A 27,537-nucleotide genomic window follows, 5' to 3' on the forward strand; every position below is an offset into this window, starting at 1 on the left:
TCTATTTGCAAAGTCTATTTTTTCCTGATGTCACATTTTTCTAAAAGCTTTTTAAAGATAATATTTTAATAAAATTAAAAAAAAACAAACAAACAAAAACAGCAACAAAACCCCAAACAAACAAACAAAAAAATCAACTTATTTCCAACCTGCAGGGAAACTTATCATGTTATAATATAAATCTGGTTGCCTTACAGTCTCCTTCTCAATGACTATTAAAAGGAGACAACTCAGATGTTTATCTGTTGCCATCTCATACTGTCTTAAAACTGTCTTAAATGGCAAAATTAAGGTAAATTTGACAAGCAAATAATAATAAGTTTGGTCAGGAAGCATGAAAAAATCTTTTCATCTATCAAAATATGAAGGTAAAAAAAACAATGCATTTTACATATATCTGCAGAGACTCTGAAGGCACTCATTAATTTTAATCACCAGAGCCATCATCTGTAATAGAAATCCTTCTTTTACAAAATACCTTGATAAGGGAGATTTCAGTGAACCACATCCACCTCATCAAATGAGAGATTAATTTTCAATAATCCATAATAATGTGTTTTGTTGAAAATACTTTAGTAATGTCATAATTCTAAAAAAGTCCCTCATTGTAAATATTGCTAAAGATTATGATTTATCAGTAAAATCTTGAAGATCAGCACATATACACATATTATATATTTATAGTGTCTACAGCCCCTAAAAATTAGTTCCTGCCTTACAGCACAAACAGAAAGTGCTCAAATCTGTCCTGGCGTAGGTCAGGTGGAAGCTCCATTACAAAGAGATGAAATTTTGCAATTTCAATTTTGGTATCTAAAATCTCCTAACCATTGAAGTTGCTTTCCCTGCTTTATTTTCCATGGGTGCTTTGACAGGAGCAGTATCAAAGCTGGCGACTCAGGTGCTGAGGTGGTTTTTATTTAGCCAATCTTTTGGGGACGAGTTGTGCTGCTCAGCAACAGCAAACTCCACCTTTCCAATGATCCATTGCCACTCCAGATTTATTGCACGCAGTTTTAGAAGTCTTTTTTGCACCTCTGACCCTCCAATCTTTTAGAAACTCTGTATTAAGGTTAATTTTTGTGTACCATGGTCGGATGTGTCATCATCTAGAAAACCAGCACATCCAAATTCAGGCAACAGCACTAAAAAGGGTTAGATGAGATCACTGTCTTGGGTGTGACTGTTTGCTGCAGTCATTCTCTGGGCTCCCTGGATGTCGCATTTGGATCATCTGAACCACCCAGGGCGGAGGCAGGAGGCTTCTGGACAGCATTCCCAGGAGACGTGAAGCAGCATGCAGGTCAAGTAAACAAAACAACAAAACACACAGACAGAGGAACCGAAAACAGGAAGCTTTGGAAAAAATTTCTGAGCTGTGATGTTTCAATTCAACGTGAGGTGGTGGAGCCCAAAATAATTTCTCATGAGGCATATAAAACATAAACCTCACTCCATCATTTTTGCTCTAATCAGTTTTTCTGGTGTCTCAGCTGATGTTGCTGAGCCCGCCCAGCTCATCCAGGCCCTGGCACCAACAGGGGTGGGCTTCCAAGGATCACCTCTAAGGTTACCTGATATGTCACACAATTTTTATCATTATTATGCCTAACCTCTGATGGTGTGGATGTGGAGCCTGATGTTTGAAAGTCAGCCCTAAAGAAGAAAGTCAGCAACCATAATTAACATTACTTACCAATTTCAGATAAGTGATTAAGTGATTATTTTGTTAACCTTTATGTAGTCATGGAATCACAAAATCACAGAATTATCTGGGTCAGAAGGGATGTTGAACATCATCTCATTCCACTCCCTGCCATGGACAGGGACACCTTCCACTATCCCAGGTTGCTCCAAGCCCTGTCCAACCTGGCCATGGACACTTCCAGGGATGGGGATTTCACAGCCTCTGTCGGCAATAGTACTGCTATTTGGAATGTGAAGGTAAAATAAAATATCTACTTATAAGCACTTTGAAACAGGGCTTCTGAATAAAGACTGAATTAAGACAGCAAGTATCAAACCCCTCAAACACAGAGTAGGAACTATAACTACTCCCATGGTAGCTTCTTCACTCAAAATGAGTATCTGTCGGATGGAGAAATATATAAGGGTGACTGAAAACATCCACAGACAACAAAACCTTTTATTTACATTTACTTTGATTTTCTGAGCCCAGGTGTGCCCAGGTGGGCAAGAGGCCAATGGTCCCTGTGCTGTCCCAGCCATGGTGTGTCACAGGCCCAGGGCAGTGCCCGTCCCTGTGCTGGGCACTGCTGGGACCACACCTTGAGTGCTGGGGGCAGTTCTGGGCCCCTCAGACAAGAGAGACATTGAGGGACTGGAGCATGTCCAGGGAAAGGAATGGAGCTGGGGAAGGGTCTGGAGCACCAGGAGCAGCTGAGGGAGCTGGGGGGGCTCAGCCTGGAGAAAAGGAGGCTCAGGGGGGACCTTCCCGCACTCTGCAACTCCCTGACAGGAGGGTGGAGCCAGGGAGGGGTTGGGCTCTGCTCCCAGGGAACAAGGGACAGGATAAGAGGAAACAGCCTCAAGCTCTGCCAGGGGAGGGTCAGGTTGGACATCAGGAGGAATTCTTCCTGGAAAGGGTGGTCAGGCATTGGAAGGGGCTGCCCAGGGAGGTGGTGGAGTCCCCATCCCTGGAGGTGTTCAAGGAATGACTGGACATGGCACTCAGTGCTCTGGGCTGGGTGACAAGGTGGGGATCGGGCACAGGGTGGACTGGATGGGCTGGGAGGGTCTTTCCAAGCTCGAGGATCCCAGGATTCTGTGACTTGTTCAATTTATTTTTTCATTTCTTTGTGTTGCCCTGGTGCTTGAAAAGCCTTTAGAGTAGCTGGTCTCTCTCCTGGAAATGCTCATAAAATCTGGTTCAGAGGATCATCATTTTGACACACAGTTTATTCACTAACCCCACAGGAATTATGAGGCCAGAGAGATCAGCCTCTATGTACTGAAGGCAGCCTCAAAAATCAAGTGTAAGCTGCACCCGCAACATCACCGACCCAGTGCCCTGGCGTTCTATCACAGTGTTCTGACAGAGATGGAGCTCAGACTCCTAGACCACAGAAATGCTTTCTTCGTTAAACAATCTTTGAGGAAATCAATACAGCTCAATGAAGGCCATGACTCATGACATTAAAATGTATGATTTCATAATGATAGCAGTTTATGGTGGATAAATTAGTAACCTGTACCAATTATATCCTACATTTCATTTTTTGGATTACAGATATTTCTACTTCAGGCTGAGAAAACATTTCAGGTGGAAAACATCTACAATATAAACCTATTTAAACAGGAATTTTGCTTGCCTGTATTTCACTACATATTTGTAAAGAAGCACAAAAGCTTTGAAACAAATACTACATTCTGATCAGAAGCTATTTTTCTGCTTATATTATTTACATAGGAACATATATACATGGTCCTGTTTGCTTTCTTTGAGAGAAAAAGACAGATTTAAAGCTTTAAAATAATCTATTCAGTGACACAAGCCCTCTGTCCTTTATCAACAACACAATTTTAACCTTGGAACACCAACCAGCTACATTAAAAGTGTCCTTACGAGTGAACATACATAATTGATGATGGTACAGAGCATAATCTCTCAAAAGTTCACCGCCAAAGGACAAATGTTGAGAAAGTATTAAATGAGTTAAAGGGAAATGGAGTAGCTTGTACATCACTAATATTGTCAGAAGCAGTCAAGAGGGGCTGCTTGCGCAGAAAGTCACCTTTTACCTGTAGTTCCCCAATTTTAATCCTGTCTGTGGCTGCAGTAACTAAAAGTCACCATTACAGGTGGCTGCTTTCTAATTAGAGTGAAGTTTAATTTCTTATTATTCTTACATTCAGGGAATATTTGTTACTTGCTGATATTCAGGAAAGACTTGGGTAGCTACACATGGATAAAATCTTCTGGAATCTACAGATGCAGGAGTGAAGTTGAACCATTTTTTTCTTAATGCCACAATCTTCTGACATCCCATATTACGAGCAGTTTCCTAAGGATCAAAGTTGCCCAACACACAGAATCCTGCAGTGCAATGAGGAGGGCATGGGATCTGTTCCTCATCCTACTGACCTTGATAAATATCCACACTTTGGTTCCCTGTGTGCAAACCTCAGAAAAGCCCAAGATTTGCTCCAGCATCCTCCAGGCTTCAGTGATAATCACCAAAAATTTGGGGTGAAGCCTGTAAGATTTTGTACTGCCTTCTTTTCCACCCACTCTCCTTTCCTTTCCCTGCCTTTAGCAAACTTAGAGACCCACTGAGTATATTGCGGATGACTGGTAAAAGCATATCATCACCCAGAAAGTGACTATACAAGGTCCTTGACAGAGTTATAACACAGTCCAAACCCATTCCTTCTCAATGACTCTTCCATGAGAAACTTGTGCCCTTTCCAAATAATCTTGCTGCAGAAGGGATTTTTGGAATATTTATATTTTGCTTTTTGTATGTATACACCTTATTCTCCACCCTCCTGAAATTTAACAGGGTTTAGACCCTTTAATTCTACTGTATAATTTTTAATTTTCTACAACCAGCTGATACAGTTCCAAACTTGGTCATGCATTTCCCTACATTTGGTGTGAAATGAGGAAGCTGACCTGAGGTCTCACATGTCATTCACTAGGAACAAAGTTCCATTTACACCATTATCTCTCTGCATCCATTTATTTATCTTGAAATTAATATAAAGCCTCCACTAAATAAAAGATATACCACAAATATTATCCACAAATTGCTGTCAGCTACCTGTTTTGTTTTGTTTTTTTTTCATGTAGTGTTCCTAAAAGGCTTTTCATGCCGTGAATTTAAAGACAGCAGTTAAGATGTCATTATGGCATGTCTTTATATACAGCTGCCATTAAGGTCTTTATAATGGATTCAGAAATTATGAACATAGAAAATGCCTGTGTCTCAGTCAGAAATGACAGTAATGTTTTTATGGCAGATGCACTGGAACAATCTCGATCAACATCACGGGATAATTTTGCTTTGGAAAATGCTACAGGTAGTTTTGGCTCCTCTAAGAGGTTCTGGGAATATACTTACGGAACTTTAAAGATCTCGGTAAGTACTCTGAGAGCAGCAACACATTAATATTTATTATAACACTTACTGAGCAACGAATGTGAAATCTGATCGTGTACAGGACATTATTATACGATGAACAAAAAATTATCAATTGGAATCAAGAAGTTGGTTTAACTTCTCTTTAGATGCTTTTTAACACTCACGGAGACACATAAACAGCACAATTTTTCTTTTTTATTTATTGTTCCTTGTGGATTGATTGTAAAACTTGTGGCAGGATCCCAGACCTGTGTTTAAAGTCTGACCTGTGTTGCTTTTCCTCTCCAGGTCCCTGGACTTCTGCAGGGCTCTCTTGGTCAGGCTGAAACTGCAGTGAGACAGGAGCTTAGCTTCAGAAGATAAAACCTACACCACTGAAACATGTACAAAATACCTGGAAATTGACAAGCTGGGAGATACTCAGGGCAATTTTAGAGGCAGTGGTGAGGATGAATGGCAAAAGACCATGGTCCCAAGTTAATCAAGAAGACAGAGATGCACAGTCAGGATGTGGGATGAAGTAATTGGGTGGTGTGACGGGGAATGCCACAGCAAGACTCGTTATACAGAACTGGCTCTGCTCTCCTGGGATCCACTAACTCTGGGATAGTCTTTCCACATGGCAGAAACTCCACTCCTCAGTAAGAAAAAACAGGATCACACCCTAAGCTGTGCTAATGTTCCATGTTTCCTTCACCAGCAAATGTCCCTGCGAGTCACCAGGGCCAAGAGGCACCAGGGAAATTCTTTACTAAAATGGGGATGACAGCATTTTGATCACCTAAATCCACTTCATAACACAAAACCCAAATGTTCAAGCCCAGGAAACATGCTATTTTCTCATGATAAAGAGTCTTACTACTAAGCTTTACTGATATTCAGATTATGCAGGGGGCAGCTGCCTGAGGAATTACTGAAGGATAGAACACAGCTTGCGCTGGCAAAGCTTGATGCAATTCCTCTCCATCAACATGCAGTGATTCTGAAAAAGGATGGATATGTATATAAAGGGATAATTTATCATTGCTTAATATTTTATGCAAGCTCAAAATAACCATGTGGAAGAAAAAAAACATTTAAAGTATTTTGCAATTTCATTACACTGGGCAATTCTCATGCCCCTTTACCATCAAAAATTCATTTAAATTATTAAGGGCCTGGGGAAATTTTAAACACTTCCTGACACTTCTCTAGAACAACAGTTACTGTAATGGTACTGTTTGATTATAAAAAGTAATACAGTCTCCCTGTGACTAAATAAAGCTTAGAGAAAATGGGATTTAAATACAAAGAGTGTAAACACACATTCCTTTCCCCACTGCAACACAACAGACTGATTTAGTCTGAAAAGAGTTTTTCCTTTGGCACATTGCTTCGGGAAAAAATATCAAGGGATGATCACTGCGACACAAACTACATACTAAATTGCAGGATGAAATACTATAAAAACAGGGTGTCTTCAAAGAAAGAACGTTAGTGGGTTATTTCCAGAAAAATTTGCTGAAGATGTTGGAAAGTATAAAAGATTTTATGACATTCACTGAAGAACAAAGAGAAAAAAAGGTGTTTCAGGCTACCTAGAGAATTAAGCTCACTTGCAGCAAAAGCAGAATAAGGTCACTGGGTTAAGCAGCTGATGTGTGAGATGGCAGAAAGCCATAATAATGTTCTATAACCAGAAAATATTGTATCATTTGATTTTTCACTCTTTCCAAGAAAAAAAGAAATGTACAATAGATAATCCTGGTATGACATTTTCTCAAATTAAAGGCTCCATCTTATAAGTACTCCAGCTATCCTAAACAGTGCTATCTTTGACAGCTTGATCCTTAGAAAAAACAATGTTGGTATTATCTAATGCTGGAATTGTTGTCTTTCACTAATATTGTTTCTAACCATCAAAACACTTGTCTAAAAAGATGTTTAAGAACCTGTCATTTTCTTTTATTGGAATGGATTAATCATAACTATACTGGTATATCTAACTAAAAAAAAAAGAAAAAAATTAGATAACAGAGAGTTCCAAATAAGACATTTTAAAAAATGTCAGAATAAAGTTCAAAAACACAGAAAGATGCATCTAATCTTTGCCGATGCCTTCCCTGCGGTGCACAACATCCTCCTTGTTGGTCAACAAAAAACACATTAAAACATCCAGGACTGGGCACAAAATGCTGATGTGAATAATGGCTGCTCAGATGAGTAACACTTTTATTACATATTCAGAATTGAACACTCTGGCCAGAGTAAACCAGAGCAGCCTCTCTGGAAGTTAATGGAGCCATAATGAATTACGCCAATTGAGAATTCAGAGTATTATTCTGGGGTGGTTTGCTGGTGAAATACACAAAACAAAGCAAAAAGGATAATTGCATGCTGGGCATGAACACAGTCTTTTCAAAGTGTATTTTCTGAAAAGGCAAATGAATAATATCACTCCTGGAGAAACACCTGGAATCCTTCTTGACCATTTCTTCTCTAGTAAAATTTCTATATACTACTTTTGTAGTTTTTTGTTAAATTATACAAAATAGTCTTACAGACTGTTTTCCTCCCCCACAAGCTCTGAATTAGCAGGGAAAAAAGCACTACCATGACTATCCTGTAAAATATCCATTTTTAACTCATTAACACACAATACCTACCCCAGAATGTGAAATTCTATTTGATACAATAAAGCTTTCCCAATCTTGGAAAAGCTGATGAGAGTTTGGGAAGGACATTCCTGGATGACATAATGGGCTCCAAGTCCTGGACTCCCTTTAACCGCCATGGTCAGGTAACAAGGCAGTCATTCCAGAGCCTCTTGCTTTGGTAGTAGAAAAAGGAAAATGCCATGTACCTTCACTGGAATCCTCACCAAAAAAATACCTGTTACTTCCTCTAAAACCATTTCTACTGATAACAACTATTTTAACTAATAACAACTGTGTTGATCTAGTTATCCAAAGGTATCTAAGAAAAATAAAGCCACCTCCTGTCTCCTAGACATGGATTTTAAAGTTCGTCAGGCCCGTGTGCCACAAGGGGATGATTTATTGCAAGATGCAAATTAAAATATCAGTGTATTTCTGAATGGGAACAGCAGCAGCACAGATCCAGCCTGAGCAACTTGGGGGCACAAAAAAAAAAAGGCAACTTCAAGCTCATAAAAGAGCTACAAAATCCCTGTACCATGAATTTAATACATTATCCCCAACCAGAAGACAGGAACTGTAGGTTCGCCCCTTGCCCCACTAAGGCACATCTCCCTGTGCCCATTCCTTTCACTCTAGCTGAACAGAGACTTGCTGGAGGACACTCACCTGCCCAGGAAGAATTTACCAGAGAGTTATTTTAAAGCAACTTTACATTGTTCATGCAGAGAAAATTCTCCTCAGTAGACTAAACATACAACTTTAGAGCTTTAGAAAACTATTTAATGTGCTTTAGCCATAAAATATAAACATCTCCTGCAAGTGCTAGCTTATCTGGATTCTCAGAGCAGCTCTTCAATGTTTGTGTCACTTCAAAAAACAGAGGAAGGTTGGCACAGTTGGCCTTTCTCTGCACACAAAAATACCTCCCATGCACATAAAAGTACTTACAATGGCATGGCTGCATTTCTTCCATCCTTAGTTATCCTGTCTTGGGGGATAAGCAGGGAAGCAATAAACCATCTCCTCTTCTGAGCTGTCCAAAACTTAACAACAAATACCTTCTTGAAGGTCCAGCACGGGGGTTAAGTTCTTCTCCCACATAAGAGACATGACAAGAGGAAACAGCCTCAAGTTGCTCCAGGGGAGGTTTAGATTGGATATTAGGAATAATTTCCTCACAGAAAGGGTTGTCAAGCACTGGAACAGGCTTCCCAGGGCACTGGTGGAATCACCGTCCCTGGAAGTATTCAAAAAATGTGTGGATTTGGTGTTTAGGGACAAGGCAGTGCTGGGTTAAGTATTAGACTCAATGACATTAGAGATCTTTTCCAGCCTTAGTGGTTCTGTGATTCCATATTTCAATGATTCTATGAGGTGGACAAGTCCCTCCTTCTCTCAGGATACAGTGGGAATGATGCTTGTTCCCAATGTAACACGATTTTCCGCTTATTATTTTCTCATACTACCAAAACTTAACTATGCCGCAAAGCTAATCAGGAGGTTCTCAGACATTAAAACGGTTTTTTGATGTTCACATGCCTAGAAAGATAGTAGGTATCATAGGTTTGAGAAGAGATGTTGGAATTTTTTCCCTAGTGTCCCGTTTTCCCCATTACACCCCATCCCGCCAATCTGTTTCTTCTGGGATGGGGGAGTTGAGGAGGGAGTGGGAGACAGAGCAAAGCCCCACGCGCTGGGTAGCACGGCAGCGGGGTAAAGGGGAGGTTCCCTGGAAGCGCGGTGGTGGGGGACACGGTTGGGGAGTCTTTTGTCTGGGCCCCCCCCCCCGGACACAGCAAGGGGGGGAGGTGGAGGGGGGCAGTTTCGGCCCCTTCCTTTTCTTTCCTGAGAAAGAAAAGAAGCCTTGTTATTTTTTTTCCCCACGGGACACCTCGAAGAGAGAGACCAACCCATCGCAGAGCGAGGTATTCTGCCTCCGGGACTGCCTGTGGGAAAAAGGAGCCTTTCACTGCTGGCTGTGAAGCCATTGGCGGCTGCGAGCACACGTGGCTGCGAGCAGCTGTTGAACTGTCGAGACAGTCCTGCCTCCCCCCCCTCTTCCCTCCCCCGCCCCAGGTTGCCACGGGTTTCTCCCCCCCACCTGGGGAATTGGGACTTTGTTTTGTTTCTTCTGAAAGTTTTTGATTGCACCATTTGTTATTTATTCAGAATTTGATAATAAATATCTGTTCTTTTCCTTTTCCACACTTCCACTTGAAGTTTCTTAATTTCTAAGTTGTAATCTTGTTAAACTAAGACAGTAGGTTTTTTCATTAGGCAGCTCCTGAACCAAGTGTTGCAACTGAGCAAAGAACAAACCATCAGTAAGCAGTTCAACAGCCTAAAAAGTGATATAATTCGCTCACACAAGAGCACAAACCAAAGGCCAGTCACAGATTTGACCTTGCTGGTGCTTTGTGAAAATGACTGACATCAATCTCATGATCCAAATATCTTAAAGGTGTCATGAAAGCACTCATAGCCCTTAAAGATTCTCCAGTAGGAATCTTCTAATCCCTGCCCTGTTCCACAGGAAAGGCTCCTGAGATGTTAGGACTCAAGAAAGAGATTTGATTTAACCCTTGGTCTGATGCAGTCAACGTCATTAGCCCACAGTAACTGAGGTCAGCTGCTCAATGCAATGGCTTGCTGTGCAAAACCTTTCATTTCTCTCTCTCAAAAAAATTAAAATATAATCAGTTTCGGCACAGGCAGGTGGGAAATCAAAGATCACATTTTCATCATTTACAATCTGCCTCCATCTCTGAACACAGGGAAAAGACAGATGTATTCATGCCACAAGTGCCAAAAATCTTTATGAAGTCCTTGGTGGGCAGAAGCACTTTTTACATTTCCCTAAAAGCTATAAGCCTCAATCATTTCTTGGAAATCTACACTAGGAGTTCCAAAAAAGAAACACATCTCTGTTCTCCAATTTGATGAAAAGTTAAAGCTAAATGCACAATTGGAGTTTATCCCTCCTGGGCACACAGAGAGGATGTGTATTTAATTTACTTCTGTATCTTGACGGCATCTTGTGCTTAGTTAGGGATTTGTTAATATCCTCAGAGCTTACAAACACTTGGCAGAACACATTCCTAAATTTCACTGGTTAATGAGATAGTTTTAAACACAGAGGGACAGAAAAAAAACAAAGTAAAAAAAAAAAATAGGGCACATCATATGAAAAATTAATGACAGCACAGTGAAATGACTGAAAATCCACTAAATCTAAAACTCTATCTGCATTTTACATCAGTCAAAAAAAAGTCTTTTCTTTTAAAAACCATTTCGTTCACCAGCACTGAAATCAAGTCGGGTGTAATTTACAAGCAGGTCCCAGTGAAGGACAAGCATCAACATGTTTTTAATCTCATGCACAAAGGCTCATTTTTCAGGGAGCAGCCATGCAAAGAAGCAGCAGTGTTCTGCAGGGACGTTTATTAAGCACACCTTGTTTTGGAATGGGAGAGCGCCAGGAATTGTGACTCAGATTTGCTGTTGTCAAATGAGGAAATGATGGAACTCAGTCTTGAGGCAGCCTGCAATCTGTCCCGGTCAGAGCCAAGGGTGAGCAAGGGACAGACCTTCCCAGAGAACAGGTGATGAACAGAGTGCTCTTCGTGCTCATTGGAACCTGGGAGCAGAGTTAGAATGAACTGGGGATGAGGATTCACCTTCGGATACAGGTGGAACTGGATGAGCTTTAAGGTCCCTTCCAATCCAAACCATTCTGTGATTCTATGATCTACAAACAACCCTGTTTTGTGAGTTTTGTGGGATTTTTAAAAAACAAATTAGCCAAGAAAATTACCTACTACCCCAATATCGTTGTCATATTGTACACCTTTTACTGTTTTCTCTCCCATATCAAGGCAGTGTTCCTGCATATCCCAACAAAAAATGCTGTGAGTCTTTCACTTGCAGAAAACAGAAGTCACTGGAAGCCACAAACAGTATCTTAGCAAAGGAAATCTAGTGGCTGACAACATGCAACTGCTTTGGCAAAACAGCATTTCCATGAGATTTTGCCAAGATTGCCTGTGGTTTTCCTACTGCTTACCATCCAGCAGTGAGGTTCCCTGCCAGGTAACACAAAGACACTCATTTTGCTCTCTGTTTCATTCACATTCCCCTCAGCACACACTGATCAGTGATGCAAGGAGCCAGTGTCTCACTTCTCAAGAATGTGTCCCACATCTTACCACTTATGCTGTGAGACATGTTCCTTCCCTGTCTTCCGAGCCACAGGACAACTTCAGAAAGGTGACTAAGTGGTTTTATAATGTGCTTTCTCTCTTCACCTCTTGAACAAAAAATAAGAAGCAGTGAAACTTTTACCTTCATCAAAATTCTGAAAGTCTTCTTTGAATTAAAAGGTTGCATATAAATTGTTTAGATCCTTTTTCTGCAGGAGCAATGAGCTGCTAGTGAGCCATTTAGTTAATTATACCCTTCCCAAAACAGAATTTTATGCCTAACTGGAGAAGTTAATATTTGTTGAGGTGTAACGAAGTAAACTCTCAAGCAGGAAGTACACAACAGCTTTATTTTATACTCAAAATGTCTCCTTTTTTTTTAAATTACTTTGAAGTTTTCAGTGAAAATGTATTCATACTTCATGGAGATAGTGGGACAAAATTCAAATAGCCAATGCAGAGTGCCAAAATGCCAACATCACCCTCTGAGAGAACCCCTGGGGATTACAAATAGATAAATCACTTTGTTCCACACAGTGTTTCTCAGCTGCTACCTCAAAGCCCTCAGACTGCCTCCTGTGTTTCCCAGGAAATTGCTGGCAATCAGATACTACTGACCTGACTCTTCTCTCCCAGGAACCCAAGTAATGAGTATCCTTGTGAGAATCCAAATCCTGGCTATAGATTAAAGAGCTATTTTTTTCCTGGCTGAGACAACGGCTCACAGTATGGCTAATCCCCAACAAGCACTGTTTTTCCTTTATGGAATTGGAGATGCAGCTTGCAGGATCAGCAGAGGGAAATCTGGGGACTGTATAAGCAGGAACAATACTGTAGCCAGGTAATCTGTCCTGGAAGATCTGAAGTCTCAGCTGTGGGCGCAGAGCTGAGCTGAGCCAAAGTACTGCTGGAAGGTGTTCTCCTACAAGTTGAGTTTATTTCTCCATTGGAAACAAATAGGTTCATTAAAGGGACAAAAATTAACTTACTGCCATGAATGGGTTAATTAATGACAAGGCTGTGGGCAAAGAGAGGTGCAGAGTGAGAAGAGTATGAGGAAACCAGGAGGCAGGTATAAAAATGATGCAAAATGCTCCTTTCACTGGCAAAAAGGTGGCAGTGGTGAATACAAACCATCATTTCACTGCCAAAAGCACATGTAACAGGGATTTGTGCAGTATCAGCAGATTCCTCTAGAAAACTACAGACCTCAGACCCAAGTAAGGAAAGTTACACCAATATTACACACTGATGTTAAATGCAGCTTTATATTAAATCATGTCTCTCCTTATTTTCCTGCAATCTACATTTTCCCCACACAGTTCCTGGTCCCCAACTCACATTGCCTGTTACTCCCCACTCATACTGATGTCTGAGGATGGACAAAACTGAACACAACTACCTCCCCTGCAGAAGGACCAGCACAAGAGATTTCAGATTTTTGGTGTTGCTTGAACAGGTTACACTCAATAACTTTCAAGCTGTTGTCTGATTAATCAATTAAATCATGGAAATTACTTTGGTTACTCTTGAAATTTGATATTATCACCTATCAGTTGCCAAAGATGTGCTAATTTTTGTGCTGAGAAAGTTTAATATTTTTATTAAATAAAAAATAAGGTCTCGTCTCAAACCAAACAAAGGAATGGCCCTGCAGTAAATGGGGAGTCATTTGGAATCAGCATAGTAAACTGGTTTTCTGCCATGGCCATCAACACCGAAGATTAATCTATTTTGATTGTGGTTTTCAAATGTTTGAGGCAGTTGTTTGGTTGAGAAAGGCTAAGAAAACTGTTATGGAATAAATGGCAATTTTTAACTTTTATTATTTTCCTAATACATTCCAAAATACTGGTACATGCAAATGTATGCTAATATACCTTTTTTATTTTAATTATGCTGAAATCAGACACAACTGGTATCCACAAAATAAGTTCTATATTTTACTCCACATAAAAAAAAAATAAAAAGGGCACCCACTTTAATTTATAGTTAGACATCTAAATTTCTAGAACAGCGGGTACCAGCCACTCACTGAGCACCCAAATTTCTGTTGGCATGAGGAGTGACATTGTCCCTTTTTAAAGGCGGACAGAATTGACAACGAGTTATAAATGAGCTAAAAATGGCATTTTTATAAGCTACAAGGGAAGAAAAGGTTAGCGTTCTGACTATAGGGATACATTCTTGGGAAAGGTGAATTACTCAGTTTCAGTTTGTGAAGACTACAAAAGATGTGATGAATATTCCCAGGTGATCAAGATCACACCTTTTATCTGCTGCCTTACAGGAACAGGAGCAAAGCTATCACCAGGTAAAAGGTTGTGAAATGGGGAGGAAATCTGCTGAAAGACTAATCCATCTTTGAGCATGTTTTTACTTAAATTTATTTAAAGAAAAGTTAGATCTTTAGCTTCTAAGAGAGGAGGGTTATACTCAGGATGCACAGACATGTATCACCTTTTTATCTGAGTACACAGCTTTCAGACAAAGATTTAGTTTAAGTACAGTGAAAATGAGGCCGTTTTAGAACATTCATTGCAAAATAATGGGGAGGGGGTTTTGCCCCCCGTTTTCCTAAATATATATGTAAAGCCCTAAACCTCATGAATTGTCATTTTGCTTTTTACAGTGTACTAGAAGTTGTCCAGTTACGTGTGTCCCATCAGAGTAAAATAAAACAGACATAAAAAAAAAAGTAAATACAATGAGGCATCTGTAATTATGAGGAAATACATTCTCTCTCTGATTCAGTATGTTGGGTTCTAGTCTCCACCCAGTTAAAAAAAGCAGAAGTCAGAGTTTACGATACTTTTGATTTGGCATTATATCTTTTGTTACTTTTAATTTATACAGTAAGTAAAAAAAACAACTAATGGGATGCTGACGGCTCCAATTTTGAAAGCATCTCCCCTCCTTCTTTTAGAGGGTATAACTTAATGTTTGATCTGCCTGAACACAACTTTGTGACTGAGGGCTCCTCTGTGAAATCACTTAGCCAGTGAAGGAGCGTAAATCAACAAGCTCAGGTTAATCTTCAAAAACAAGCAGAACACAGAAAAATGCATGACAGAAACTGGAGCTACAGGCGCCATTTGCCTTTCGTCTCCAAATTATTTTAAAGCCAATTCTTCCTTTCTAAGTTTTACAAATTTCTAATTTGCATGAAACTCTTATGCAGTGGTATGGAGATTGAGGAAAAGAGTCCTCGAGGAGAGGCTTTCATGCTAAAGATAAAAAGGAACTTCTCAGCTTTCCAGTACAATGACTGACAAAAAATACCCAAACTGCTTTCCAAGAAATGAGGCAACATTCCAAATGATTTCTGTGGAATTTGTGTATCAGTCAGTGTTATCATTTAGTTTTTCTACAGAGTAAAGGAATTTTTTTTCCAATACGTGTTTATCACCTCACCCCCAATATCTTTTAGATTGATTCCTGTGCTATTTTAAGAATAAAAGCTAAAGGACAAATAGGAAGCTGATTTTATGACAGTCTCTTTTACTTAAGATAGATATAAATAACAAAAATATCCAATAAAATAAGCAGGATAGAAGAGAAGAGGAGGAGGGAATAAGTTGATGCCTGCTCAGCTGGTGTTACAAAAAATTCAGGAGCCGTTTAGCTGGGGTGAGATAAGAAAGGGTTTAATTATGCCAAGGCAATAGATGTTACGACGCGCGCGCCCCGGGCTGTGCCCGAGATGTTACATTTATAGTAATATTTGGCCAATCCTAAGTGTGTCCACCCTATAACTTTTGGCCTGGTCCACCCCCCGGCCCGCCTCTCGAAATTGGGTCTGGGGTGCTTTTTGGGACCCCCTCTTCATCATCTTCTTCATCTTCAGGGTACAAAGAGCAGGGTGACCCAGTTCTTTGACTCTGTCCTGCGGTTTAGGCCAAGATACAAGCGTTCCCCAAACAAGACAGGGTTGCCTTGACAAGAGACTAAATATTTTCTACTAGATATGGGGATAGGGTGATATAGGGAGTATGGAATGGGGTGAAAGGATTGAGGAATGTATAAGGGATACTACGGGGAGGAGGAAGAAAGGGTTTCTAAAATCTACTTCTATTACCTATAAAACTTATAGGGCTTACAAAATTAGAAAAATGAAAAAACCTTAGGGGTTTAAGGCATCAAGTTAAAAAAAGACCCAAAACAAAAAAAGTTTACAGAAGTATTACATTCATGACTTTTAGACGGAGCAAAAAGATTCTTGGCTTCGCTTCTTGATGAAAGACCTTTTAAAGGGTTAAAATAAAATGCTTTTCTATTCTTATTTTTACAGTATGATGATTTTGACATTTCTTTAGGTGTAAAAACTGTTTCCAATCAAGTATTCACTGGGTTTGAAGAAACACAAAAAGAAAAGGGCTGCAGAAAGCAAATCCAAACAGGGAAACCAACTCTTAAATCTAGAGAAGACCCACCAGAGTCACAAGGTGAGAAAAAATTTCCAAGTTAAAAACAAGGATGTGTGCTTTAACCTGGGTAAGTAATAAATCAAGGGTTTAGTGCAATCTTGAAGAACCCAGCTTTTAATCAAGATAGGTTGTTTGCTGGAATGAGACATTGTAATACAGTTGGGAAGCAATTAGGATAATTAGGACAGCGAATGTTACACAGGTGGCCAGATCAAATGCCCTTCCAGCATTTTGTCAAAGACAAAGCAACACTCCGAACTAACAAGTGGCAGCTTGTTCCCGTGCAGAAACAAACTGGAGTGGGTAAACAGCTTATGGAAACTTCTGATGGCTTGATTCGCTATTAGCCCCAAGAAAACACACAGGAAAACATGAAATGTAAGAAGAAAACCTACAAAATATTCAACTTAACATCAGAAGAGCTGTTACAAAACATGAAGCAGCCACAGGTTGTTCAGCAAATTTATCTGCAATGTGCTGCCCTCTGGTCTGCCAGAACCTGCAGGATCCAGGCTTTGTTGACTGCCACAGACGGGAGCCCTTTCCATAGCTGAAGATAACAGATTTTATACCAATGTTCAGGATCACAGGAACATGCTATCAGTCTCCCGCAGGAACCATTTTTTCTCAAGAACCAATACTACTTCTCTTTGATGAAAGGATACCTCTCCAAGAGCTCCTAAACTCAAGATCAACTCTCTAAGCTACAGCCATATTTTCCAGAGGGAAGGGAACACAAATGAGCTGCGTTACTTAAATGTGAATTATTTTGTTTTCAGTATATCAAGAAGTATACTTAAATATTTTTGATGGTGAGAGAAGTGGGATTGTTCAGCCTGGAGAAGGGAAGAGTTTGGGGTGACCTAATTGTGGCCTTCCAGTGCCTGAAGGGAGCCCACAAGAAAGGTGGAGAGAGGCTATTTACATGGGCCTGAAGTGACACAACAAGGGGGAATGGCTTCACACTGACAAGAGGGCAGGGTTAGATTGGATATTGGGAAGGAATTCCTCCCTGTGAGGGTGGTAAGGCGCTAGCACAGGTTGCCCAGAGAAGCTGTGGCTGCCCCATCCTTGGAAGTGTCCAACGCCAGGTTGGAGGAACCTGGTCTAGAGGAAGGATAACGTTCATAATGAAGTTGTGTGACAGAGAGGTTTCCTTGGCAGGTTTGCATCGCATTGTGCACTGAATTCAGTAACTTCTATGATCCATAATACAAGTATTGAAGCATATTTTGGTATAAGAAGAATAATTATTGCTATTTCCTTTAATGACAAGAGACCTCAAAAGGCCCATTATGCTGGATACTAAACAGACTCAAAAGCCCAAGGACAAACAAAAGCACTGGAATGTGGATTACCCCCACGCAGGTTGTTGATGGCTGGCAGAGGTTTCCTCCTCACCTGATAAGTAGTTGCTCTTTAACTGTTTATTGGGAGGGAGGGGAATGGAATGGAACAGAGCAGGGCTGTCAGTGGCCCAGCTCCAGCACCACCAATGCTGCAGTTTCAGGAAGAAGAGAAAACAAAGGGTCTCACCAAATTAGTGCTGTCCTGTAGATGGTCAAGTTACACGGTTTTATTTCCAAAGGAAACAAATATTTGCTCAGTGCAAAGTGTCTTTACTCACAGAATTTATGTCCAGCTCTGCTCTAATTAACCCCCCACCCACTCAAAAGCATGGACAGTAAGAAGGACTGTGCAGAGGTATAAGCAATCTTGATAATTTTCATAGTAAAATGCGAAAGTAGTACTTTATAAATCCCTCAGTGCAATATTCACAACAGAATTTTTAAAGGGACATGGAACATATTGGTATTCGCATTGTCAATGTATTTTGACCATGGCACCTGGTACAACACAGAGGGAAAGCAGTTTGGCAACCACAAATATTTTACAGGCATCAAATCATAGCGGGGGGGAATCAATGTTAAGTTTCAGGAAAAAAGGTATGTACAGCTTCAAGGGAAAGGAAAGTGATATTATTCCTTGGGAAGAACCATTTCCAATTATAGCTTGACAAAGAGAAATAAATAATTTAAGGCTGAAGTAAATTAAATGGTTAATACTAAAACTTCTTAAAAACAGACTTTTAAAAGTAAGCCTTCACAGATGGAACTTTACTGTACAGCACAATCAGGTGCTGTTACAACAGGTTTTTTTTAATTATTATTATTATTAACTGTGATCAAAGCTTATTAACCAGCAGTGTCAGGCCATCGGTGGATTGGACTACACAAGAGAGCTAATTAAACTTAAAGAGCCACAGACCCCTGAAGGCACAACACGCAGTCCCCAAGGCAGGAATCTGAGTGAGGGGGATGAGAACATTTGCATAGTGAAGCAGTGGAAAGTGGAAAGGTGCTTGCTCTTATTTATTGTGGGCACAACAGTGAGTTTATTAGAGCCACTTCTGAAACAGTGAGTTTATTAGAGCCACTTCTGAATCTGTCCTCACCATCAAACATGCAGAAAAGTATGAGCACTGAATGTCTGAGGACTCACTTAATATGGAATATTTCCATACACGTGGCAAGAAACACAGATCATAAAATTTACTTAATCCAACAGGCTAGATCATGAGATCATTCCTTACCCCAAGGAGCACTAACTTCCACCAATTATAATGTGAAATACAACTAAGAAACTCAGGGACAAGAGAAACTAAAATAGAGAGGATGCAAGCTGAGTATAAATGGGTGCCCAGTAGCCTTGTTTTGCCTACAGGTAGCCATATACAGTAGCATTATAACTGGAAATAACAATAATACATTGTAAAAGAATTCCTTCCATTGCTTATCTCCCATCTGCTACCTTATTCTTCACACATCTATTACAGATTGCAGTATTTAAATCTTTCCCTGAAGCTTCATCACATACTTGGGAAGAGGAATAATATTCTCTTTTCTGGTCACTTTCCAAACATTGTGAAGAGAGAAACTTTTCCCCTCCCTCTACCTTTCCAGCTCCTGGGAAGGAAGCAGAAAAGTTTATCCAAACCTTATTCCTGTTTAAAAAACTTTCTGACATGTGGATCACTGAAGTATTTTTCAGTTAACAAAAGGGTCTAATTTGTAGGGCAAAGACATGAGTGCCAACCATGATATCAAATGATGTTTTATTAGTCTGATAATCTTGTTGTCATTTTAGGATCTCTGGGAGGACTCAGTAGCAATAAAATTCAGCACAGAGGAGAAAAAAAAGGAATCAGTGGCAGCTGTGTTACGTTCTGGATTGTCCTTAAACAAGAATACTTAAAGAATACTTTAATTACTTAGTTAAATTAAATTAATTACTTAAAAAGCAAGTGTTTCTGCATTTTAAAATGACAAAAACATCTTGCACCAGTGTGGTGGCATCATGCTAAGTCACCCAGTCACTCTTGTGGACTAAGAGAAATATAGTAATGGCCACTTTTAGCCATTTTTTTTTAACCCCTTAAAATAAAACCAGGTCCAGGTGGCAACAGCACATGAAAAGATCAACAGTCTCATTCCACTCAACACCTCTGTGACATTTCCAAGCCTGCTCCAGTTGGTGAAACTTTGTTGATGTCCCAGTAGGGAAAAAAAAACCTACCTGGTTTTGGTGACTCAGACAGAATCTTACCAACCCTGGATCAAAACAATAACAATCCAAACCAAAAGCAACTCCCCACTGCTCCAAAGAAATATTCATGTTCATGAAGAACAGTAGAAGAATTTCCTTCATCTTCTCCTTCCTCTCTCAAACAGGAGCTCACAGGCATTTACAAGGATCTGACACATCATCTGCAGCTGCTGCCTAAGAATTTATTAAACTGCAGTGAAAGCTGGGATTGTGTGTCTTTTTCAATCTCACATTGACAATCCTAACCAATATTTCATATAAATTTCACCCCATGCTCATGGCTCAATGGGCAAAGTTGTTGTATGGAATGACATACAGTGTTATTTATAAATGTAATACTGTTTCTAAAAGTTTTACTTCTCATACACATCAGCTGTTTTTCTGAGCGCTTTAATATACTTACTAATTCAATTTTAGCTTTTTCTTTTACAATACAAAGCTTTAAATACATCTCTGTGTAGACTAGAGACAAAAACTGCCATGTTTCAGTTATCTTGGCTTTCATCTATGAAGCAGAAACTGCTGTCAAAAAGCAAACCCTAAATCATACCTACAAATAGTACTGTAAATGCCAAAAACCCTAAAATTTTAGGTAATTTTTTAGGTTACACTTTTATCTGCTACTGTAAGGAGGAAGCTTCTACTCTTATCAAAACATTATTGTCCCTATCTTGGTAACACGTACATTTTTCTTCAAACCTGGATGTCCAAACTTGACATAGCACTGCATCAAGGAGCTCTTGGTGAGTTCCCACCTGGGGAAGGTGATGGTAGTCCCTGGGGATAATCTCAGCTTTAGGTGGCAGAAGGAGCTACACTAAGCACAGCTGGAAATAGTTGGTTTTCCCAAGTGAATTGTAAAAGCACTGAAAATCATGGCATTACACTGTGTTAGTTCATTTTGCTCATAGTTGGTGTACCACAAAATGCAAACTGGTTTATATAAAACACCCTAAATTTCACACTCCAAAGACACCAGGACTGATAACTCTCCATTTGTATTTTGAGACAAACAGACACGCTCATCTGAAAATGTATTTATCTCATGTTATGTTAATTTCCATGTTCTAATTTCTTGAATAAAACATTGTGTAACATGATATCTTATGCAAGTCACTCTACTAGTTCACTAGTTGACCAGACAGCTGGGAATCTCATCACAGATGACACGAGTACCAAGTTTTCAGGCTCCAGTTTCTGCCCCTTTACAAAGACTGTGATTAATCATTCTTACACTTTTTCCTAATACTTTTCTTCCTTGGGTCCCGTTCCAATCTTTGGATCAGATCTACACCAGACTAATAATTTAATTTTATTGTAAAAAAATGCCATTTAATTTTCTTGTAGTATCTGTAGGTTTTTTTTCCAAAACCACTTGAATGCCTTCAGTGCCCCAAAAATTAAGGAAGGAAAACAATTATTGATGGTTAAGCAAAATCTTCAGAGTTTTAAACTGTAGTTCAACATATCCTGAGTAGGTGACTGATTTTACAACGCCTATGTTTCACAGCTTCTGTTTCACATCCTCCTTCACAGAACAGAACCATGGTTATGATGGAACTACCCCTAGTGTTCGCCTCTAAACACAAACCAAATCACCTGCTGAACACCACTGATTTTTCAATTCCCAATGAATTTTTTGGATGTGCATATGTCGAAATGCACTCTTTACTATGCATATATGGGCATATACCCACCTATCTTCACTTCCCTCCAAAGAAGTTATTTAATTATGATCTCCTCTTTTGACTGTGGGTTTTAACAATATCTACTAAAATGAACTCAAAGATCTTTTAATTCTTACTGACTCCTGCATTCCACAAAATGAAACTCCAAGTCCAAAAGGAAAAGCAATTTCATGTTTGACTAAGAGATAGGAAAACTAAGGTAATGTCATGGTTTGAGATTGGCCCCCCCCTCGAGAAGAGGGAGACTCAGAGGTGATTGGGTGCCAGGGCAGCGTTCCCTGAAGAGCCAATCACCACTCATGTTGTTCGCTTCTGCTCAAAAATCATATATTCACAGCACCGGAAGTGGTGGGCAAGTTCTGTGTTGGCACTTGGGCTGCTGGTGTCTGCTGCGTGTAGGTGTGGAAGGCCAGGGGGTGGCTGGGCTCCCTCTCTCCCCTCCGGGGGGGAGAGGGGAGCCCTGCGGCCCCCCCAGCTCTGCCTAGCCCAGAGCAGAGTTAGAGGCAGCATTTTGAGTGTGTGCAATGAGGGAAGAGACTCACAGCACCTGAATCTGACTTGAGGTAAGAGGAGAGAGGCAGGCTTTTGTAGCCAAACCTTCTCCCCCCTCCTTTTCTACAGCTAAGCTCTGGAGGGGGGCTTTTCCTTTCCCTCCGCTGGAAAGTGGAGGAGAGGCTCAGCATTGAAGCTGAGCCAAGTGGACGGGCCGTGGAGGTAGGCCCGGCGCTCAGGAGAAAGAGTCCCAAGCAAAATTGGAGACGGACCCACCCCCCGGAGAGAGAGAGAGAAAGGGGGCCCGGAGGATGTCTCTGCCACGCAGGACAACCGAAAACCCGAGGAGAAATCCACATGCCAGGATGTGGACACTTGATAAGCAGAACCACACTGCAGCAGCCTATGAATCAAGGGATGAGAGAGAGAGAGATCACACAGTGGCAGGAGAGCAAGGACTCAGAGCTATCTTCCAGGACTTCATGAGGAGGAGAGACTACAACAAAACAACTGGAACTTGGTGAGGGGGGAGCGTTCAGGCCCAGAACACTCCCACAGAGGGACTGGTTACTTTCCAGCCTTGAAAAGGCTCTTTCCTGGACTAAACTTAAAGGAGGGGCTTGAAAGGACTGATTGATAGAGATGTAATATATATATAGTTGTCTTTAGCTTGTATAGTATTTATTTGTGTAAATAAATGTATATACTTCCCCCTTCCCCTATAGAAGCCTCTGGCCTGAAAGTTTCTCTTCGGTGTTGGCACAAATTGTGGGAGGGGATGGAGAAGCCTGAAAATTGGATTTTAGATTTCTAACGTGGCTCAAACTGCCACAGGTAATCAGAAAAAAACCCAAATATAACCTGTATTATCTTCTATGTCTTACAGTCCTTGATGTTTCATATATCTATAAGATTCGTTTATCCACTTATTCCACTCATCCCTGAATCACTGCTTTCTCCATGGAGACATGGTCTGCCTCAGACTTCTTTCTGCATCTGAAAATCCTAAGCCGGACTTCAGATACTCAACACATATCTGTGCTTTTCTATTGTTCAGTGAAAGAGAAAGCTGTGTACACACGGGGAGCATCACCTGACCTAAGTGATGCTCATTGTGCAGGTGCAACAATGCCATTACCTTGAAAAACTTTTATTGAGTGACCCAAAGGATTAAGTTTACAGTTTTCATATTATTTGCAAATTTTGCTGCTGGAAGAGCTCTACAGTCAGGAGCAAAATACTGACTATTGCAGCCCTCAAAGGCAAAAGAAAACACATTTTTGTTTACAACTCAAAGAAAAACACAGTTGCTATATTTTCCTATTACACTGATCAGTCCACGATTGGCTGAGCAGGGCACTGGGGGCTGTTTTCATTTTTAAATGCACATATATCAAAAACTCATTCACTGAACTAGTTAAGTCTCCCTGAATCTAGAAAAAGACTCAACATCTTCCACTTTTCCTTGCCTTTTCACAAAACAAAGTATTTCTCACCTTGTCATCTGAAATGACTAACCAGCATTTGAAAGCAAAAATTTCTGAAAAGCACAGAACAACAATAAATGATCTCTTTCCATTATTTCAATTTTCTCCATTTGCCTGAAAGCTCTGCTTAATTGCTATTATCCCAGAAAGCCCTCAACAAACAGGCTCTTAGGAGTGACAAAGCTGTTTATCACTGGTATCAGGGTCTTGGACACTCCTGGTTCCCAGGTATGCACAGAAAACTGGTGGTTTACAAGAACACAGTGTTGTCTTGATTACCTTTACCTACAGTGGAAATAAAAAGCTCCAGTGAGAGAACCCACAGAAAAAAAAAATATATATACACACACACACACATACATACACACACATATAACCATATAGCAACTATCAATGCAGTTTTGAAACTTATTTGGCCTGTATATTCCTATTAGTTTGTCAAAAACTTGCCAAAATTCTGATTCACGGTATCTGGTATTGTAGAATGGGCCATTGCCGTATCCCACACACTTTACAAGACTCTAGTCCTGGAAAGATTTGTCAAATTAAGTTTCACAAGCATCTTCACGAGACCAAAAATTCACTGACAAATTAAAGTGAATTCTGCTATAAATACATTTCTATTCCATTTACACATGCAGCTCTTTTTATAGCTGTTAAACCTCCTCTCTTTCCATCTTTTTAAACACCATCGAAACTGTCAGGAACTACATTTTACACTTTATCAATCATTGCGCACACATCATGATTCCCAGAATTTCAAATGGAACTGTTGATGGTTCAGGTACTGTTAGACTGTCATTAGTTTTGTAAAGTGTGCAATTTGTCATTTTGGAAGAAGTGACAGTGCCTTCACTTCTGCAATATGCTTTTAAACCTCCTCTCTCTAATTTGAAAATGGCAGTATTATCCTCTGCTTCAAGAGAGGTATTTTTAAGGCTTGCAGGTCGGCTTGTCACAGAGCAATCTGTCAGGTTGTATTTTACCTTCCTTAAGGTTTACTCACATAAAGCCTGTTTGTGATATCACACAAAGACAATACTTTCTGTCTTACCTGATGGTAATGAGGCCTGTGTTAAACTTTCACTTTCCTCATCAGTGCTGGCATCATAGTCATTTTCTCTTTTTATAACCATCTGAGTAGCAGTTATACCATCCCTAGAAAACATTAAAAAAATTGAAATACATTAGATATTTTTGTTTCCCAAAGGAATCCAATAATTCAGAGAGAATGTATATGAAAATTACCACCTATGGAAATGGCAGGGACACACTATGAATGGAAAATCAGCTGCAGCCCCACAGAAAACAGGACAGATTCACTGGATGTTTAGTTACAGCACCCAGAGCAATATGCTGCTATTTGTAGGGGTGCCAGGAAGAATCCTCCTCTCCCACTACTAACAGTACTGTTATAGATAACCCAGCTCTTAGCCAGGAAGAACTGTCACTCCCTGTTAGGGCCAAAGGAATGCAAACTAAACTAAACTAAAATATGCACCAGGTAAGATACCAAGAAAGCCAAGAAAATAAAGGAATACCTGGTACATTTGGCATCTGCTGCAGATTCTTTGGCTTCATTCAGCAACTTCTGTAAGTTTCTTATCTTTGCCTTCTTCTCATTCAGCACCAGAATAAATCGGTTATAAAGATCTGCCTCCAGCTTCTCTTTAGCCTCCACACATTTTTCCAGCCTGCAATGTAAAATCAACTATTATGCTAATTCTTCTTAAAATAATTTGCTGTTTTCTGGAAGAAAATTCTGTAGTGAAGTCAGACTTTCTCTTACAGGAATCTCCATTCCGAACCATGCAGAACCAGTCCAGCATCTTGTGTCTGAAACAGTAGCTTTTCTTTTTCCCCCCTCAGAAAAGTGAAATGAACTTTGCTACCAAAAGCGGAAAGTTTCCAAATGTGAACATTTCTCTTCATGCTTTTTTTTTTTTAATGGGTTCCTGCACAGCTCCAACTAAAATTTAAATAGGCAAGTGTTCTTTATTTTTACTACTGAATCACCATAGTTGGTATACCTTGGCAGGATATACATAATGAGATTCTAAATACAAATGATTAGCTTGACATGTCTCAAATCTGGACTACACACTCTGATATGAAATATATTTTAAGAGGGGGGAAAAAAACCCCAAACATAAAAATGTTTAAAAGCTCTTAATCAGTATCTGCAGAGTAAAATATTCTTCAGGTTTTTTAAGAAGTTTAATATGCACCTGTGAATAGGTCAATGTCAATAAAATGCAGCACAATGGAAATATACAATTAAGAATATGGATGTATAATATCTCATAAGCAAAGCAAAACTGGAATACAAGCAAACATGAGCCCAAGAAATGACTTGTAGCAAATGCAATTCTATATTTATTTCCTATATTTTATAACCTTTTAATCCTTGCGTTGAACCACAAACATTTTTTCAGCTGTGTACACAACAAGCAAATAAACATCTTGATATTCTCACTGATCATGGTAAATATAGCAAATAGTCAAACTTATAAACATTCTTTTCACCAACTTGTGCAAGGCTGGTAAGAAAGGCTTAGGAGGCTTATTTTGTTATTAAACCCAAAAACATAACAGATTTAAAAAAATACTCATTTATAAAGCAAGATATTTCAACAGACTTCCTACATAAATACTAATCAATTTGTTCACAGATCAAAACCATATAGGATGTAAGAAGAAAGGCAATGGCAAAAAAAAATTAAATCTAATGAAATATTAAGTCTACTGTGCAATGCTTAAGGGATATGCTTGATAGATGATAAATAATTCATCTAATTTAAATGCAAATAGCAGAACATCGTTACCATATGGATCAGTTCAAAAATGCCTAAATGAAAGATCATATGTACTAATCAACTACCAGGAGACTTTCCACCTACAAAAGGGAAGTTAACTGTTTAGTGGGGAACAAATAGACAACTCACAAAGAATCATAAACCCTAATAAAGGACCCAGAAGACCCTGGACACGCTCAACACTAATTGTGCCTGTATACCTAAAAATTGGGTGAAAAAAAGCATTTTGTCTAAATATGCTAATCCTGTCTGTATCAAATCCTATAGAACAGTCCCCTCTCCCACAGAAACCAGCAAAAGTGATGCACTGCTGTGCCTCTATTTTGCCAAGCCACTGGTTTGTGTTGGAGCAGTTGGGGTTGGTTCAGACAGTCACATTGAGAAATTATGCTCATTTGGCCAAAAAAAGTGCCATATAAAGATAATTTCAGTGGGGCCCTTGAATCCTGCAAAGACATCCACTGATGAAAATCCATGTAAATGGAAACTTCCAGTGAAGTAAAGCTGATGCTGCCTGTACTGTAAGTAGTATAGTACAGGAACCAATGGTAGTTCTAGACAATTTCTTCAGTCTCTGGAGCAAAAAATTAGCATCTTGAAATATATATACCAACTGTATGCATAGATTAGAGTATTAACTCTTCCCTGTGTACAAAACCTATTAGTGGTATGCCATCAGTTAATCTTATATGATTGTTTTCATTTACAGGAACATCTTTTTTTGTTTTTCTTTTTTTAAAGTTATGCACATACAAACACATTCACCAGACACATTAATTTGGCACAGCATACGATCAGTATAAATCAGTATTACAGTAATGCTGTATTTGCAAGTTATGAGCCTTTAAAATATACTATTATATGGCATATCTGGTACTTGAAAACATAGCAGTGAAAAAGCAACAATCCTTTGCCACTTGGGAACAGGGATGCGTTAATTATGGAGGTGGGGTGGCTCTGTGGAGCCTTTAGGATTCACTGAATCACCTGAATTATGTGACCACCAAGCAGAGCTGTCTGGGTTTCATTCTGTGGCAGTTTGAGCCACGTTAGAAACCTAAAAATCCAGTTTTCGGGC

At 39.7% G+C, this 27,537-nt stretch overlaps 1 protein-coding gene across 7 annotated transcripts in view; it reads right to left on the minus strand.

Moving 5' to 3' along the window:
- The window catches only part of XRCC4 (X-ray repair cross complementing 4), a 156,014-nt gene that overhangs the window by 63,568 nt on the left and 64,909 nt on the right, over positions 1 to 27,537 (minus strand). For all 7 annotated transcript variants that reach the window (XM_027709372.1, XM_027709370.1, XM_027709374.1 and 4 more), the window contains 2 exons: positions 25,185 to 25,337; positions 24,698 to 24,801 (listed from right to left, as the gene is read on the minus strand). In XM_027709372.1, the coding sequence (XP_027565173.1) occupies positions 24,698 to 24,801; positions 25,185 to 25,337 (257 nt within the window). The remainder of the gene's footprint in view (positions 1 to 24,697; positions 24,802 to 25,184; positions 25,338 to 27,537) is intronic.

The sequence above is a fragment of the Neopelma chrysocephalum genome, unplaced genomic scaffold (genome assembly GCF_003984885.1).
Source record: "Neopelma chrysocephalum unplaced genomic scaffold, ASM398488v2 Primary Assembly neopelma1_96773, whole genome shotgun sequence".
Taxonomy (NCBI): Eukaryota; Metazoa; Chordata; class Aves; order Passeriformes; family Pipridae; genus Neopelma; species Neopelma chrysocephalum.